This window comes from Ranitomeya variabilis, chromosome 6 (genome assembly GCF_051348905.1).
Source record: "Ranitomeya variabilis isolate aRanVar5 chromosome 6, aRanVar5.hap1, whole genome shotgun sequence".
In the NCBI taxonomy this organism is placed as follows: Eukaryota; Metazoa; Chordata; class Amphibia; order Anura; family Dendrobatidae; genus Ranitomeya; species Ranitomeya variabilis.
This window is the reverse complement of record NC_135237.1, coordinates 548,652,370-548,672,005: the sequence shown is the minus strand read 5'-3', so window position 1 is coordinate 548,672,005 and position 19,636 is coordinate 548,652,370. Positions and strand designations below refer to the sequence as shown.

General features: G+C 50.3%; 1 protein-coding gene across 5 annotated transcripts in view; it reads right to left on the bottom strand.

Moving 5' to 3' along the window:
- EFR3A (EFR3 homolog A) overlaps positions 1-19,636 on the bottom strand; it is a 147,738-nt gene that overhangs the window by 82,205 nt on the left and 45,897 nt on the right. For all 5 annotated transcript variants that reach the window (XM_077271245.1, XM_077271244.1, XM_077271246.1 and 2 more), the window contains exons 7-8: positions 15,923-16,072; positions 14,841-14,981 (exon numbers count right to left, since the gene is read on the bottom strand). In XM_077271245.1, coding sequence (XP_077127360.1) covers positions 14,841-14,981; positions 15,923-16,072 — 291 coding nt within the window. The remainder of the gene's footprint in view (positions 1-14,840; positions 14,982-15,922; positions 16,073-19,636) is intronic.

Here is a 19,636-nt window from a genome sequence, read left to right as displayed (position 1 = left end):
TTGTAGATTTAAGTGTTTATTTCTGGTGAGTCAAGAAGACAGACTTGCAAACTGATATACCATTTAACATACTGTGTAAGTCTGTAATAGGGACTTGTACATATTGTGTGTTTATCTTTGTTTATTGTGTGCTGATATGCTAATTGTGTATTGTATTCTGGAACAGATTGGTTGACTTGGAAAGTTGATAGGGAAAGGCTGTGAGGAGGACTGAAGGACACTGAGTAACTTTAAAAATAGCTTACATGACTCGGGTATAAAAAGACTCACAGATCTCATCATTAGTAACACTGAGCCAGACATTCTGCAAAACCTCCAAAGGACAAGAGACAGGACTGCAGCCAATTCATCATGGCACCATCACGAGGGACACGGATCTATGATTCGATAGGAAACAACCTAGGGGTTTCGGCTCCAATTGGAAAGATAGAGATCTGATCCATTGAGCATCGCTGAACCATGGAAATGTTTGGAGAAAGCCAGGTTTGGGACTCGCTGGTCGCCTGGTTCCATGGAGATGGTCGGACAAGCCAGGTGGTGACTCTCGTGTCAACTGGGTTTGGACCTTGTATGGACTCTATGGACTGTTCTCAGTCATCTCCCTACACTTATCGTTACCTCTTCTCTCTCTGTGTGTGTGTATCACAGGTGGAATAGCGACCGTGTGAGCTCTGACGTATCATCTACCATTATCCCGGTGAGTCAGCGGAAGGGTGAGACCCTGTAATGTGCACCATCTTGGGGGTAATTGCTTGGACTGTTCTGTTTGCTATTGTGTGTTGTGGTTTAATAAAGTATTGCCACGCTGTTTTACCCTAACCCTGCATTGTCTGTGTAGTGACCCTCCCACGGGCGAGAGCTCGGGCGTTCAGTGGTATGAGCCATGGTCCATGCAGTCTTGCTAAAGGCAGCCGGGTCAGCAGACGAGAGCACCCACTGACCCGGTTTCCACACACATGCTTCCACAGAATAATAAAAAAAAAAAACAACTCATGAAATGGGCCTGGACAGAAATGATGGAACCATTAACTTAATATTTTGTTGAACAACCTTTTGAGGCAATCACTGCAATCAAACATAGTAACATAGTTAGCAAGGCCGAAAAAAGACATTTGTCCATCTAGTTCAGCCTATATTCCATCAGAATAAATCCCCAGATCTACGTCCTTCTAAAGAACCTAACTGTAAGATACAATATTGTTACGCTCCAGGAAGACGTCCAGGCCTTTCTTGAACCCCTTGACTGAGTTCGCCATCACCACCTCCTCAGGCAAGGAATTCCAGGTTCTTACTGCCCTAACAGTAAAGAATCCTCTTCTATGTTGGTGGAGAAACCTTCCCTCCTCCAGACGCAGAGAATGCCCCCTTGTGACCATCACCTTCCTTGGTATATAAACACATCCTTGGAGAGATATTTGTATTGTCCCATTATATACTTAATTCCTGTAACTGTCAATGAGACTTCTGCACCTCTTGACAGGTAATTTGGCCACTCCTCAAGAGCAAACTGCTCCAGTTGTCTCGTGTTTGAAGGTTGCCTTTTCCAGACGGCATTCTTCATATCTTTCTGAAGATGCTCAATAGGATTTAGGTCAGGGCTCATAGAAGGCCACTTCAGAATAGTCCTGTTTTCCTCTTAGCCATTCTTGGGTGTTTTTAGCTGTGTGTTTTGGGACATTATCCGGTTGTAAGACCCATACCCTGCGACTGAGACCAAGCTTTCTGACACTGGGCAGCACATTTCTCTCTAGAATCCCTTGATAGTCTTGAGATTTCATTGTACCCTGCACAGATTCTAGACACCCTGTGCCAAATTCAGCAAAGCAGCCCCAGAACATAACAGAGCCTCCTCCATGTTTCACAGTAGGGACAGTGTTCTTTTCTTGATATGCATTTTTTTCATCTGTGAACATAGAGCTGATGTGCCTTGCCAAAAAGTTCCATTTTTGTCTCATCTGTCCATAAGACATTCTCCGAGAGGCTTTGTGACAAGTCAACATGTAGTTTGGCAAATTCCAGTCTGGCTTTTTTAATGATTTTTTTTTCAACGCTGTTGTCCTCCTTGGTCGTCTCACATGAAGTCCACTTTGGATCATACAACGACGGATAATAATAATCTTTATTTTTATAATAATAATCTTTACTTCTATACAGCGCTAACATATTCCGCAGCGCTTTACAGTTGCACACATTATCATCGCTGTCACAGATGGGGCTCACAATCTAAATTCCCTATCAGTATGTACCTGGAGGAAACCCAGGCAAACACGGGGAGAACATACAAACTCTTTGCAGATGTTGCCATTGGTGGGAATTGAATCCAGGACTCCAGCGCTGCAAGGCTGCAGTGCTAACCACTGAGCCACTGTGCTGCCCTCGATGGATGGTGCGATCTGACACTGATGTTTCTTGAGGTTGAAGTTCACCTTTAATGTGTTTAGAAGATTTTCTGGGCTCTTTTGTTACCATTCGTATTATCCGTCTCTTTGATTATTCATCTATTTTCCTCCTGCGGCCACGTCCAGGGGGGTCGGCTACAGTCCCATGGATCTTACATTTCTGAATAATATGTGCAGCTGTAGTCACAGGAACATCACGCTGCTTGGAGATGGTCTTATAACTTTTACCTTTAACATGTTTGTCTATAATGTTCTCTCTAATCTCCTGAGACGACTCTTTCCTTGTCTTCCTCTGGTCCATGCCGAGTGTGATACACACCATGTCACCACACAGCACAGTGAGGATCTGTAGCCCTATATACCGGCCAACACTGATTCCAGGAGTGTAGACAACGGTGATGCTAGTTAGTGGACACACCGCGATATAACATGGCCCTTTTGTCACATTATTTTCAGGGGTGCCATCATTTCTGTCCAGGCCGATTTCATGAGTTTGCTTTTCAGCCATGCTTCCACAGAATTAAGAAGAAAAATAAAAGTCTGACTTTCATGTGTTCATTTTCATAGATCTTTTATTATTTCTTTTGTCAGATTGAAGTTATTTCTGTGACCATTGTGGGGTTTTCGGTCATTAAATGATGGGTACCAACAATTTTGACCATTTCTGTACCAAGCTCCTCAACCTCTTGGCCGCTTTACATGTAGTCCTCAATACACTCTTCCAAATCCATATCCTCTCTCGCTCTGAAAGTCAATCTTTCCCTCACGAGCTTATAAATAAAATATTGGTCTCAAGTAAATTCCATACATAGACTCCTTCCCCTTCTGGCAGCTTTACATATAGCTCTGGGAAAATTCCCTGTCTGTATTTTTTTCCCTCTGGCAGTTTTGACTATAGTACGAATAAATTGCCTGTTCCTTTCCCCTTTGGCAGTTGTGAATATAATTCCAGTTTCTGAGTCCATCTTCTTCTCCCTCTGGCAGTTGTACACACAGTAAGTTCCCTAATCAGTCTCCATCCTTCTTTGACAGCTGTAAATTAGAGTGACCAGTAAATTCCCAGTCTCATTCCCCTTCAGACAGCTGTATATCTATACATAGTCCACAGTTAACTTCAAGCCATTGTTTCTCCCTCCCTGACAGTTATAAATACAGCACCCATTAGGATGCCAGTTTCTTTCCAACCATGGAATTGTAAATGTATGCTCCAGTAAGTTCCGGTGCTCCTTGTCCTTCTGGCAGCTGTATATAGACTACTTAGCAAGATCCCCAACCATATCTACCGTAATATAGAGACAGGCAGGGGGACGGGGAGAGGAGCGCTGTGCTCTTCTGTGCTGCTCCAACCCTGCCACTTGCTGCAGCCGGTGATCAGGACATCAGACCCCCGGGCCGCCCACTTCCTCCCATCCTGCTGATAATCTTAATGTGAGTGTCCTGAGCTGAATCACAGAAAGCCCCGAAGTTGTAACTAGGAAAAAAGAAGCTGCTAAAAGGCAAGCATAAATAGAATTCAGAAGAAAAAAAAGCTGTGTCCACTCTGCTCCAATGCCACTAAGGGTGCATGTCCACTGTCTGGATTTACGGCGCTTTGGACGGAGTGGAGGACCCACTCCGCCCAAAGCGCCATCCCCTTCTGAACGCGCGGTGATTCCAGATGTGTTCATTGCACACATCTGGAATCTCCGCACCCCATACATAGGGCCCTGCGATTTACCTTGCGGCAACGGAGCGTCGCCGCAAGGTAAACAGACATGCTGCAGTCTAAAAAGACGCGCCGCATGTCCATAAACACAGGGCTGATGGATGTACACAGCGTCCAAAAGAAAATCACCACTCCTGTGGTGAACTAGAACTCCCAGCATGCCATAGGAGTTTCTGTACATGCTGGGAGTTACAGTTCTCCTCAAAGGGATAAGGATAATAGTCAACCATGTGACATAAATGGCACCTATGGGATCTTAAAGGGAATCTGATGGCTGATACATGCTGCTCGTTCCACAGGTCGCATGTATCAGACATTGGCTGTATGATTCCAGAAAGGTATGTTTGACTCTGAAATGCTGCTGCGTTTCAGGGAAAACATATTTTAAAAGCCGTCGAGAACCAAGGCCACACGGGTGACTAGTCAGACAGGCGGGTCCCTGGTGGCTTCTCCCCATCCGCTCCCACTGAGGGACAAGTTTCTTCCTGCGTGCGAGTACAGAGACACACCAGCAGGGGCGGATTAAAATGAGGTCAATCTGGGCAGTAGCCCAGGGCCCAGTGGTGTGGAGGGGGGGGGGGGGGGGGGGGCCTGGGCACCAGCTCAGATTGACCGCCGCCCTCAGGGAATTACTGCCCTGACCGGCGTATGGGCCCGGTGGGCAGAGGGGGCCTGCATCAGGCCATGTCTCGTCTGCTCACTGGGCCCCTACCGGCGTTGCGGCAGTTAAACACCATTGATGTGCGGGCGCGCGCCCGCACATCAACAGCCGCCAGCCAATCGGAGGCTGGCACCTGGCGTCAGCCGCCGCGCGCACGTCGCCGGTGTCTGATGTCATTGTCAGTCGCCGGCGAGTGCGCGCTTCAGCTGCGAGGAGGGAGCTTCGCCGAACGAGCACAGACAGGTGGGGAGAACTTTTTTTTTTTTCATTGCGAACGGCAATCCGGGGGGCCCGGGCCAGAATGCTGGAGACACTGGGACCAGAGATGCTGGTCACACTGGGGGGGCAGAGATGCTGGACACACTGGGGGGGGGCAGAGATGCTGGACACACTGGGGGGGCAGAGGTGCTCGACACACTGGGGGGGCAGAGGTGCTCGACACACTGGGGGGGCAGAGGTGCTCGACACACTGGGGGGGCAGAGGTGCTCGACACACTGGGGGGGCAGAGGTGCTCGACACACTGGGGGGGCAGAGGTGCTCGACACACTGGGGGGGCAGAGGTGCTCGACACACTGGGGGGGCAGAGGTGCTCGACACACTGGGGGGGCAGAGGTGCTCGACACACTGGGGGGGCAGAGATGCTGCACACACTGGGGGGGCAGAGATGCTGGACACACTGGGGGGGCAGAGATGCTGGACACACTGGGGGGGCAGAGATGCTGGACACACTGGGGGGCAGAGATGCTGGACACACTGGGGGGCAGAGATGCTGGACACACTGGGGGGCAGAGATGCTGGACACACTGGGGGCAGAGATGCTGGACACACTGGGGGGCAGAGATGCTGGACACACTGGGGGGGCAGAGATGCTGGACACACTGGGGGGCAGAGATGCTGGACACACTGGGGGGCAGAGATGCTGGACACACTGGGGGGCAGAGATGCTGGACACACTGGGGGCAGAGATGCTGGACACACTGGGGGGCAGAGATGCTGGACACACTGGGGGGCAGAGATGCTGGACACACTGGGGGGCAGAGATGCTGGACACACTGGGGGGCAGAGATGCTGGACACACTGGGGGGCAGAGATGCTGGACACACTGGGGGGCAGAGATGCTGGACACACTGGGGGGCAGAGATGCTGGACACACTGGGGGGCAGAGATGCTGGACACACTGGGGGGCAGAGATGCTGGACACACTGGGGGGCAGAGATGCTGGACACACTGGGGGGCAGAGATGCTGGACACACTGGGGGGCAGAGATGCTGGACACACTGGGGGGCAGAGATGCTGGACACACTGGGGGGCAGAGATGCTGGACACACTGGGGGGCAGAGATGCTGGACACACTGGGGGGCAGAGATGCTGGACACACTGGGGGGCAGAGATGCTGGACACACTGGGGGGCAGAGATGCTGGACACACTGGGGGGCAGAGATGCTGGACACACTGGGGGCAGAGGTGCTGGACACACTGGGGGGCAGAGATGCTGGACACACTGGGGGGCAGAGATGCTGGACACACTGGGGGCAGAGGTGCTTGACACACTGGGGGGCAGAGATGCTGGACACACTGGGGGCAGAGGTGCTGGACACATTGAGGGCAGAGATGCTGGACACAGATGGGGCAGGATTGGAGACATGGGCAGAATGTAGATACAGGGCATGATTGGAGACACGGGGCAGAATGAAAGACATGGGGCAGGATTGGAGACAGATCGTGCAGGATCATGGGGCAGGATGGATACGATGGAGACTGATGGGGCAGGATGGATACTCATGAGGGCAGGATGGGAGAACATACGGCTGGAGCCAGGAATGAGATACACGGGGCCAGGATGGAGGATATTTATTACCATAGGGGCTAATTAAGGGATATTATTACTGCAGTGATGTATTTATTTTATTTTTTGAGGACACTGTTTTAAATGGGAGGGCGGTCCTGTTACTGTGCAGAGTGACACTATATCGCCTTTTTTTTCTCCATGTGGTGTAATGTAGAAGTTGTGAAAAATTAAGTAATGTGTTCTGCAAGCAGAGCTCGAGATAACTGTGTTATTTCCTGCAGAGACGAGTCCTGCCTGGATGAAGTGATGGCGGTCTGTGCTGGATGAAAGATGAAGGACTTCACCTAGAGACGTCACTGGTGAGTCAGTGTTACCTATACACTGACACTATACACTGTATACTATATACAGAGCTCCTGTGTATAATGTCACCGGTGATCACTGTATTACCTCTACACAGACACTGCATACTAAGTACAGATCTCCTGTGAATACTGGCACTTATGGTGATAGTATTGTGTTGTTTTTTTTCTTCCTAACTGAAGGGTAAATTGACTAGATCAATGGACGTTTAACAGGTTATAGTTTCACACAGCAACTATTTTTCTGGACTAATCTGGTTCAGGTATATGATGACCCAGTCGCATGACCCCGTCACATGACCGGGGGGCCCACAGTGTCTGAACAGCCCGGGGCCCTGGCTACCCTTAATCCACCCCTGCACACCAGTCATTGGCAGCCGGAGGGGAGAAGTCAGACATGTTTTTCTCTGATGCCGCAGCGTTTCAGAGACAAACATACCTGGCTTAGATCGTACAGCCAATACCAGATAAGTGCTGCCCATGGGTCACACAGCAGATATCAGCGGTCAGGTTCCCTTTAAGGGTAGGTGTAGATGTTCAGTATTAGACTATGTGCACACGTTGCGGATTCGCAGCAGTTTTCCCTCCGGTTTACAGTACCATGTAAACCTATGGAAAACCAAATCCGCAGTGCCCATGGTGCGGAAAATACCGCACGGAAACACTGCGTTGTATTTTCTGCAGCATGTCAATTCTTTGCGCGGATTCCGCAGCATTTTACACCTGTTCCTCAATAGGAATCCATAGGTGGTAAAACGCGGGTGAAATCTCCACAAAAAACGCTACAAATCTGTGGTAAAACGCAGTGCGTTTTACCTGCGGATTTGTCAAAAACTCTGCACAGAAATCCGCAACATGTGCACATAGCCTTAGGAAGCACTTTGGACGCAGCACATGTCCGCTCTGCCCGCTTCTCAGATTTTGGTGTGTTTTTGGCGCTACATATTTTTGTTGCATCAAAAACGCAGCGCCTTATAGTTCATCAATGTGGATGGAATTTACCGTATAAAAATCTCCTACCCACCGGGCTTTTTTATGCAGTGTAAACTGACCTGCGGTGCGTGCTTCAAATTCCCAACATGTCCATTTTTCTTGCAGATATGCTAAATTTTCTGTGCACATTTTTCGCATAGAAGCACAATATAGCTAATGGGGTCACTTTGGACCAGACCATAGCACTATGGAGAGCGCAGCTTCATCTTCATTGTCTACGAGACATTGTCTACCTGCTGTGTGTGTAAAGTATCAAGCTTTCTTGGTATTGCATCTAAGGCTGGAATCATACGAGCGTGTAACATCAGATGCGAGCGCATTGGATGCGATATGCCAATGACCCTCGGCTCCAGCTCTGATGTGTGTCCTGCTCTGATGTGTGTCCTGCTCTGTGCTCCCATCATCTCACGTGGGAGAATCAGAGCACAGCTGCAGAGGAGATGGAGAATGTAATTTCTCCATTACCTGTCTCAGCGTAAATCAGACTGCACTGGAATGGCATCTGAGTGCAGTGCGATGTTTCACATGCATCCATAGACTTGTGTGGGTGTGAGTGAGCCGAGTGTCGCTGCCTATGCAGCGATTGTTCTTTCATGCCGAATCGACATGAGAAAATAATCGCAGATCAGAGCTGCACCAAAGGATAACACTGGGCCGAGTGCTATACGATGTTTTATTACATAGCACTCAGCCATGTTATACGGTAGTGTGACCCCGGCCTTGGAGCAATAAAGAAGACTGAGCTGTAATACTGGACCATCTGCACATGCAGGTGCACAAATATATATTCACCATGCGACCAGTGGGCCTGTGTAACTTCAAATGCCAGGGCTGAATTTTAGTCCCAGTCCGGCCCTGCTGGAAGCAAATGTTCCAAGTAAATTCCCAGTCTTCTTCCCCTATTGGCAGGTAAAAAATAGTCCTTTGTAAGTTTTCTAGTCAGTCTCCTTCTCCCTCTGGAAGTCATAAATAAAGTTACCCTACAGACAAAAAAAATTAACTGTACCATGGATTCTGGAGCAAAAGAGAAATCATAATTGTTCACAAACATGTCGATCCATAGAAGCTCTGCTATTTCTACGGTGACTGTGCAGTCAGTACAACATAGAGTTCACTGAACGTTCATTCCTTGTAGAGGTGAAAGAAGCTTTCTAAGCTCTCTCTCCTGATATGACATGGTCAGGAAGAGCAGTATCTCAGATTACCATATTTCTAGGGACAGTGAGCAAAGCAGCACAGATTTGCTTAATAGACTTGAAGGCACACTGCCAAAAAAACATTTGCAAATTCCTACGGAGATCTCAGAAGTATCGAGACAATTTATTAGAAGGAAAGAAATGTTATCATAGTCTCATACGAGATTCAACACACGGTGCTGGAATTATCTATATCTAGGCTAAGAGGCCGATACGGGGCAGGGTGGCACATCCAACCCCTGGGGACCAAGCAGCACAGGGGTGTCTCCCTGTGTGCGTGTACAGGGATAAACCTGTCAGTCAAAAGCAGCAAGAAAAAGTAGGCTCTCTCTCTGAAACGTCGCAGCATTCCCGAGTCAAACATACCTGGAAGAAATCATGCAGGCCGTGGCTTGACTCGAGTATAAGACTAGGGTGGGAGATGCAGCCGCTACTGGTAAATTTCAAAAATAAAAATAGATACCAATAAAAGTAAAATTGATTGAGACATCAGCAGGTTAAGTGTTTTTGAATATCCATATTGAATCAGGAGCCCCATATAATGCTCCATAAAGTTCATGATGGGCCCCATAAGATGCTCCATACAAAATACGCCCCGAATAATGCTCCATAAAAGGTTATTGATGGCCCCATAAGATGCTCCATAGAATATTATGCCCCATATAATGCTGCACAAAGGTTGATGGCCCCATAAGATGCTCCATAGCATATTATGCCCCATATGCTGCTTCTGCGATTTAAAATAAAAAAATGTCATACTCACCTCTCAGGCCCCCTGCACTTGCGATATTCACCTGTCCCTGTTCCACCGCTGCGCGCCGCTGTGTCTACCGGCTCTCTGCAGTGACTGTTCAGGCAGAGGGCGCGCACTAAACATGTCATCGCACCCTCTGACCTGAATGTCACAGCCAGAGGACGCGGAAGACGGAGCACGGTGGTGGAACGGGGACAGGTGGATATCCCATGGCTCACCCTCCCCAGTCATGCTCACCCTCTCCTGGTGCGGTCCTTGCTTCTCCGATGCGATGGTCTCTGGCGCCGGTAGCTAGTTCCTGTGTTTAGCGGTCACTGGTACAGCTAATTAAAGGGCCACTGTCACCCCCCCCCAGCCGTTATAAACTAAAAGAGCCATCTTGTGCAGCAGTAATGCTGCAGTCTAACAAGGTGGCTCTTTTAGTTTTTGATTCATTTATTACCTCAAAAAAGCGTTTTAAAAATTGGCCACACATACCAGATATTGTACCAGGAGGCGGTCCGAAGCGTCCTGTATGAAGCTCCCAACTGCCGTCACTCTTCTCTTCAGGGGCGATGGTACCCGCCCCCTGAGCGCTGTTATCTTCTGAAATCCGGCGCCTGCGCTGTGCGTGCCTGCCTGGGGCCTGCGCAGTGTTCATTGTCAGTGCGCACTGCGCTGTTTAGACGCTCCCCAGCTCCCCCGCCTTCCCAGGAACCCCAGCCCCGCACTGTGCATAATGAATAACAGTGCGGGGCGGGGGATTCAGCAACAGTGTGGCCGCACTGTCCCCCGCCGACCCCCTGGGACAATGACTTGAGTATAAGGAGAGAGGGGCACTTTTAGTCTAAAAAAATGGGCTGAAAACCTCGGCTTATACTCGAGTAAATACGGTATTTTCTATTTTATTTTTTATCACTCACATTACCGTAAGACCATTCTAACCCCTCTAACATATTATTGATCGGTGAGATGGATGATGCTATCCATGCTATGCTTCATCTCTATAGAAAGATAAAATTGGGTATGTACTGCCTGGGACCTCCAGGGGCAAAGATATCCTGAAAGTTGGGGATCTAATAATTCTGCTAAAATACCTAGCACATCCCACAACTAGCTCCCATATGAGCTCACAAAGGGGAGGTATGTTGGCGTAAAGTTGATCTAATAAAAATCAGAGTCAGGCTACTTTCACACTAGCGTTAACTGCAATCCGCCATAATGCGTAGTTTTGCCGAAAAAAAGCATCCTGCAAAAGTGCTTGCAGGATGCGTTTTTTCCCCATAGACTTACATTAAGCGACGTATTGCGACGGATTGACACACGTCGCAACCGTCGTGCGACGGTTGCGCCGTGTTGTGGCAGACCGTCGGGACCAAAAAACGCTACATGTAACGTTTTTTGCTCACGACGGTCCGCTTTTTCCAACCGCGTATGCGCGGCCGGAACTCCGCCCCCACCTCCCCGCACCTCACAATGGGGCAGCGGATGCGCTGGAAAAATGCATCCGCTGCCCCCGTTGTGCGGCGGAGACAACGCTAGCGTCGGGAACCTCGGCCCGACGCACCGCGACGGGCCGAGCCCGACGCTAGTGTGAAAGTAGCCTTAGGGAAGACACAGTACTTTGTGAGAGTACTGTGTTTTCTTCATCGGAGCACTTCCCATCCATAAAGATAAGAGACATTCCTGCGACATCAGGTTTAGTACTTCTCTTTCGTTACTCCTTTTTATTTTATGTAATTGTATATACTGTAATACTGTATTGTTTTGTTCTCATTTTGTAACATATATATATATATATATATATATATATATATATATATATATATATATATATATATATATTTATTTATTTATAAACACTGCCTACCTTTCTAGATTAAATATATAAAATGTAATAGCTCTGTTCCCCTTGCGCTTCAAATCGTACCCCTAAAGCCATACGCTACCTGTAACCGGTATTCGATCGGTCTGTATAAACGATTGGGGTGGCAGATAGTAGTTCATTTTCTTGTTGTGGAGCTGGTAGTGATCATATCGGGGTATATAAATATCTTTTATGTGTAGTAATGGAAGGTTCACTAGACGCTCACTGTGAGCTCCCCAATAACCGGCCTAGGAGTGGAGGCAGCTGTGGCCTCGTCCATCACTCGTCAGTCAATTGTGTAACTGTCCTGACGATTGGATGCAGCGAGGTTGCGTCTCCCTGACAAACTGTTGGCAGCGGTGGGATCTGTAGGATCTATCCAGTGTTATCTGTAAAATAACAATCCTTTTGACTTTACGGAAGTTGGGCATTGCCAAAATCAGTCTACTGACAAACCGAAAAGTTATCATCCAGTTGTCAATTTATTCACACATTCCCAGGAGGAGTAACAGTGAAAAAACAACGCAGAAAGCCGAATGGTTGTTCTTGTTTAGGATAAAATGGGCATTTATTAAAAATAAAAAAATAAAAAAAATAAAAAAAACTTGTCATGAGACCTGAACGTATTGAAAGCCTCCTCGTGTCATGTTTGTCCCTTTCTAACAAAGCAAACCTGAAGTGTCCTGATAAAACGCTTTCCTGCCGGTGGCGGAGACGTCTCTTGTTCTGTAAAGCCGGGATTATTCATTAAGCTACACTTTACCAAGAAATGAGCCTCCCTTACCTGAACCCGCCACCATGGAGCACACCGGCTAATACCGAGACGCGGTGTCAGAGGAGGTATTCTGCGCTAATTGGCTGTAAGGGCAGGAATACAAGAGCAGGGAATAATGGGAAGGTAATTAGAATACTGCTTCATTAAAGGCACGGTACTCAGAGAGCAGAGTGGGTTTTTTTCCCCCACTGTGAAGCACCATCGCGGTATAATACCAGACAATACACCGTCCTCTCTAACTGAAACCTGAAAAGACCAAAGCTTGAACTGAAGTTTAATTTCTTGAAAAAAAAAAAAAAAAAAATCGGGCAAGAGCTTAAAGGGAAAGTTCTTTTAGAGGTGGATGCAGCGGATCTAGAGAAAATGAACAAAATGGAATCACAAGAACAGAGTCATGGGTCCTCCATTCGGTCCACTGTTTATAGGACTGACGAAAAACGCAGGTAAAAAAAAAAAAGAAAAGAAAACACGCACTTCCAGTAATGTCAATGCTGTGATTCATAACCGCTGCAGCCAATCATCAGCTTTTCAATATTCCTTCAGCAGTAAGACACGGTGCCGACAGGAGGAGTTGTCCAGTAATGGTTAAGGTTTGCATCCTTAAGGGTTAGGTTAAAAGGAGTTTTACACTTTGAAAAAAGTGGACCCCAACAATTCCTGTAGTATAACAAAGTAGAATAGTACTCACCCTCTCCTGGTCCAGCTCCCCGCTGCTGCTCCGGTACCAGTATTTTGGTTATAGAAGGGAAGTCACATCAATAGCGCACATCACCACTGCAGGCAATGAGTGAGCTCAACAGATCTGTCACTGTAGACCTACAAACAGCGGCGCTCAGTGACTGGCTGCAGCAATGACGTGCGCTGTCAACGTTATAGGACATCTGCAGCCAATACCCAGAAAACAGAGAAGCAGCGGGAAGCCTCCTCTGAATGGGAGAGTAGCAGCTGACGTTATTATTCTATATTAGTAGAATTCAGGACGTCCTTTGAGGGTGGAGTTAGCACGTTCTGCACTCCCGTCCCACTCCTTGTGAAGTGTTCACCAGTCCCTGTGTCTAGGTGATGTATATAACGCAGTCTCTGCATCTCCTATGTGATGTATTCACCACTCAATGTATCCTATGTGATGCATATACACAGTCTACGAGTCTGCTATGTGATGTACACAGCAGTCTTAGTTTGTCCTATGTGATGTATATACAGTAGTCTCTGTCTCCTATGTGATGTATTCACCACTCAGACTACTGTAAATACATCACATAGGAGACAGACTACTGTATATACATCACATAGGACAAACTGAGACTGCTGTGTACATCACATAGGAGTCAGTCTCTGTATATTTTGTGATGTATACACAGCAGTCTGTGTATCATTGTGACGCACACAGCAGTCTCAGTGTCTCCTATGTGATGTACACAGAATACCTCCCAATGAAGCAGTTCTATAAATGTAACATAAGCAGTGATTAATTTCCCACTGTGAGGAGACCTGCAGTGTAATATACAACTGTGTTCAGATTAATTTACAAAACTTCTCAAAGAGTAGCTTGCGCTCCAGGCCGATGCAAACCTGGAAAAGCAGTTGAGAGTGGAAACATCATCAATGCCACCTACCATCACAGCCGCAACAAAGAGTATCAGCTCCAGCCGTCACATTAGGGCAAATTGATTTAAATGTTTTACCAAATATAGCAGGATAATTCTTAAGCTGACATTTTTATTTGGCCCACGAATAACGTAACAAATATCCAAAATGACCATTGGTAGATAAAACCCCTGCTCTAGGGTAATAGATGAGTTATGTTGGCTTTGGGAAATATACGAGTTAGGATTTGCTTCCCTGGTGGTCCAGGGTCTCTTCTGTTGTGATCTAGGTAATAGATGGGTGGCCTAGAATAAAGGACAGATTGAGGCTATGTGCACTTGTCAGGATTTTCTGCAGAATTTTCCTGAACAAAACCGGACTTTTTCTGCAGGAAATCCACATGCGTTTTTTTTCTGGAGCTTTCCCAATGCAATTAAATAGCGGTAAAAACGCGAAAAATCCTCAAAATTAATGAACATGCTGCGTTTTTTACCGCGATGCGTTTTTTTCACAGAAAAAAATGCAACATATGCACAAAAATTGCGCAATACATTATTAATGATGGAATGCATATGTATGCGTTTAAGCGTTTTTATAGCTAAAAAACACGAAAAATCCTGAACGTGTGCACACAGCCTGAAGGTATGCTTTCCGGTCATGCAGGGTAGAAAAGCAGAGTGACTACCTCTCCCATCACAAGGGGTTGCACCACCAGACATCCAGCCACTTCCGATTTTATTGTACCTCAGTAGAAACCCAAGAGCATACTCACGCAAACACTGGTCGGACGGCGTTATTCATGTTCCCGTAGGCTGCTCTCCCCAGCAGTTCCCTGAAGCAGTTCTCAGCCAGGACACTGGGGTTCTCCTCTTTGTCACTGACGACGGATGGGGAGGCAGGTGGAGCCTGGCGACTGGTGGAAAATGCATCAAGTCAGTACAAGTCATTTTACTTGCTGGAAATGACAGAAATGCAGGACACATCTAAAAGTCATCTCAGGGGACAGTTCATGTACACGCACAACAACGTATTCTGAGGAATAACACCATTTCTGGCCTGTATATGACTTGTATCCAGTATTTATCACTAGTTTTCCCCTCACACAGACATAAGGGATTCCTGCTCTCCTGCCTCTGTGTAACACATGTTTAGAAGCAGCAGCATGGAGGACATTACACAGCAGTACTGAGCAGTGTAGCTGTGATTCCAGCTCAGGGGTGAGAGCAGATAAAACACTTAGTAGAAAGCAGCAAAACAGGTCTGAGCGTGTCTCTTCCTCTTTCATTCACTCTGCTCATTCCCACTCCCCTCTAAATTAAGTTTAATGGACAGCTGTAATCTGATCCCTCAGTAAGCACTAATTTCAGATTATTTTAATCAAGATGGTCATTGACAGTTTTTCTGATTGATTTATGGGACCAGGAATCAACGGGTTGAAGAATAAGTGGCCTTATACTGAGTTGTGCAGCTGGCGTGGCAATGATAAGTTTCTAAGAGAGAAACGTATGCGGGACACCCTCTGATTTACAGGATCTGAGCATGATACTCCGCTCTTTATCGCCCAGCGTGCAGCATCGCCTCTCCACTCCAGACACTGGCACGGAATGGAAGCGCCAACTACAAGTTTACTTTAACACAGTGAGGTCTAAGAATCCTAAGCTCCCCCTCACTGCGCCCTCTGTTACACCTTGGCTCTCAGCTGCCTGGGTAGTGCTAGCGGGAATTAAAACAACATCATTGAAATGCTAATAGCGTAAACCCCAAATACACAAAAGCTGCTCCAAGGTAGAGACACAGCGCGACAAGGTCCCAAACCGCTCGTGTACAGGCAAACCTCCCAACAGGTTCACTTACCTCTCACTATCTTCTATCTTCTGCATGTTAAACAGCAGAGATGGGACTATTTTATCCATGTGCTGGGGCTCCCAGATCGTGGCTCGAAGTTCATCATTCACAGTTTTACGGACAACACCCTGGATACCTCGGATCCCAGCAATCCTTATTCTGGAGGTAGTAAAAACAGAAGAAAGAATATGACAAGATAATGGATACAAATTACAATACCAGCTCAGTCCGGCCGCCCCGCCGAGTGCAGCTCAGCCCAGCTGGACTCTCCAAGGGCAGCTCAGCCGGGCCGACCCTCCAAGCACAGATCAGCCAGGCTGACCCTCCATGCGCAGCTCAGCACGGCCGACCTTCCAAGCTCCAAGCGCAGCTCAGCCGACCTTCCAAGCTCCAAGCGCAGCCCAGTCCGACCTTCCAAGCTCCAAGCGCAGCCCAGTCCGACTGACCTTCCAAGCCCTAAGCGCAACTCAGCCGACCTTCCAAGCTCTAAGCGCAACTCAGCCGACCTTTCAAGCTCCAAGAGCAGCTCAGCCGACCCTCCAAGCGCAGCTCAGCCAACCTTCCAAGCTCCAAGAACAGCTCAGGCGACCTTCCAAGCTCCAAGCACAGATCAGGCTACCTTCCAAGCTCCAAGAGCAGCTCAGCCGACCTTCCAAGCTCCAAGCGCAGCTCATTTGACCTTCCAAGCTCCAAGCGCAGCTCAGTCCGGCCGACCTTCCAAGCTCTAAGCACAACTCAGCCAACCTTCCAAGCTCAAAACGCAGCACAGCCCGGCCGACCCTCCAAGCACAGCTCAGCCCAGCCGGCCTTCCAAGCTCAGTCCGGCCGACCTTCCAAGCTCTAAGCGCAACTCAGCCAACCTTCCAAGCTCCAAGCGCAGCACAGCCCGGCCGACCCTCCAAGCGCAACTCAGCCCGGCCGACCTTCAAAGCTCCAAGCGCAGCGCAGCTCAGCCCAGCCGACCCCCCAAGCGCAGCTCAGCCCAGCCGACCCTCCAAGAGCAGTGCAGCCTGGCCGACCCTCCAAGAGCAGCTCAGCCCAGCAGACCCTCCAAGCGCAGCCCAGCCGGCCCTCCAAGCTCAGCTCAGTCCGGCCGACCTTCCAAGCTCTAAGCGCAACTCAGCCAACCTTCCAAGCTCCAAGCGCAGCACAGCCCGGCCGACCCTCCAAGCGCAACTCAGCCCGGCCAACCTTCAAAGCTCCAAGCGCAGCTCAGCCCAGCCGACCCTCCAAGCGCAGCTCAGCCCGGCCGACCTTCCAAGCTCCAAGCGCAGCTCAGTCCGGCCGACCTTCCAAGCTCCAAGCGCAGCTCAGTCCGGCCGACCTTCCAAGCTCCAAGCGCAGCTCAGTCCGGCCGACCTTCCAAGCTCCAAGCGCAGCTCAGTCCGGCCGACCTTCCAAGCGCAGCTCAGTCCGGCCGACCTTCCAAGCTCCAAGCGCAGCTCAGTCCGGCCGACCTTGCAAGCTCCAAGCGCAGCTCAGTCCGGCCGACCTTCCAAGCTCCAAGCGCAGCTCAGTCCGGCCGACCTTCCAAGCTCCAAGCGCAGCTCAATCCGGCCGACCTTCCAAGCTCCAAGCGCAGCTCAGTCCGGCCGACCTTCCAAGCTCCAAGCGCAGCTCAGTCCGGCCGACCTTCCAAGCTCCAAGAGCAGCTCAGTCCGGCCGACCTTCCAAGCTCCAAGCGCAGCTCAGTCCGGCCGACCTTCCAAGCTCTACGCACAACTCAGCCAACCTTCCAAGCTCAAAACGCAGCACAGCCCGGCCGACCCTCCAAGCGCAACTCAGCCTGGCCGCCCCTCCAAGCACAGCTCAGCCCAGCCGGCCTTCCAAGCTCAGTCCGGCCAACCTTCCAAGCTCTAAGCGCAACTCAGCCAACCTTCCAAGCTCCAAGCGCAGCACAGCCCGGCCGACCCTCCAAGCGCAACTCAGCCCGGCCGACCTTCAAAGCTCCAAGCGCAGCTCAGCCCAGCCGACCCTCCAAGCGCAGCTCAGCCCACCCGACCCTCCAAGAGCAGTGCAGCCCAGCCGACCCTCCAAGAGCAGCTCAGCCCAGCAGACCCTCCAAGCGCAGCTCAGCCCAGCCGGCCCTCCAAGCTCAGCTCAGTCCGGCCGACCTTCCAAGCTCTAAGCGCAAATCAGCCAACCTTCCAAGCGCAGCACAGCCCGGCCGACCCTCCAAGCGCAACTCAGCCCGGCCAACCTTCAAAGCTCCAAGCGCAGCTCAGCCCAGCCGACCCTCCAAGCGCAGCTCAGCCCGGCCGACCTTCCAAGCTCCAAGCGCAGCTCAATCCGGCCGACCTTCCAAGCTCCAAGCGCAGCTCAATCCAGCCGACCTTCCAAGCTCCAAGCGCAGCTCAGCCTGGCCGACCTTCCAAGCTCCAAGCGCAGCTCAGTCCGGCCGACCTTCCAAGCGCAGCTCAGTCCGGCCGACCTTCCAAGCTCCAAGCGCAGCTCAGTCCGGCCGACCTTCCAAGCTCCAAGCGCAGCTCAGTCCGGCCGACCTTCCAAGCTCCAAGCGCAGCTCAATCCGGCCGACCTTCCAAGCTCCAAGCGCAGCTCAGTCCGGCCGACCTTCCAAGCTCCAAGCGCAGCTCAGTCCGGCCGACCTTCCAAGCGCAGCTCAGTCCGGCCGACCTTCCAAGCTCCAAGAGCAGCTCAGTCCGGCCGACCTTCCAAGCTCCAAGCGCAGCTCAGTCCGGCCGACCTTCCAAGCTCTAAGCACAACTCAACCGACCTTCCAAGCTCCAAGCGCAGCTCAGTCAACTTTCCAAGCTCCAAGTGCAGCTCAGCCGACCTTCCAAGCTCCAAGCGCAGCTCAGCCGACCTTCCAAGCGCAGCTCAGCCGACCTTCCAAGCTCCAAGCGCAGCTCAGCCGACCTTCCAAGCTCCAAGCACAGCACAGCCTGGCCAACCTTCAAAACTTCAAGCGCAGCTCAGCCCGGCCGACCCTCCAAGCACAGCTCAGCCCAGCCGGCCTTCCAAGCTCAGTCTGGCCGACTTTCCAAGCTCTAAGCGCAACTCAGCCAACCTTCCAAGCTCCAAGCGCAGCACAGCCCGGCCGACCCTCCAAGGGCAACTCAGCCCGGCCGACCTTCAAAGCTCCAAGCGCAGCTCAGCCCAGCCGACCCTCCAAGCACAGCTCAGCCCAGCCGGCCTTCCAAGCTCATCTGGCCGACCTTCCAAGCTCTAAGCGCAACTCAGCCAACCTTCCAAGCTCCAAGCACAGCACAGCCCGGCTGACCCTCCAAGGGCAACTCAGCCCGGCCGACCTTCAAAGCTCCAAGCGCAGCTCAGCCCAGCCGACCCTCCAAGCGCAGCTCAGCCCAGCAGACCCTCCAAGAGCAGTGCAGCCCGGCCGACCCTCCAAGAGCAGTGCAGCCCGGCCGACCCTCCAAGAGCAGTGCAGCCCGGCCGACCCTCCAAGCGCAGTGCAGCCCGGCCGACCCTCCAAGCGCAGCTCAGCCCAGCCAACCCTCCAAGCTCCAAGCGCAGCTCAGCCCGGTGGACCTTCCAAGCTCCAAACGCAGCCCAGCTGACCTTCCAAGCTTTAAGCGCAGCTCAGGCCGGCTGACCTTCCAAGCTCTAAGCGCAACTCAGCGGACCTTCCAAGCTCCAAGTGCAGCTCAGCCAACTTTTCAAGCTCCAAGTGCAGCTCAGCCGACCTTCCAAGCTCCAAGCGCAGCACAGCCTGGCCAACCTTCAAAACTTCAAGCGCAGCTCAGC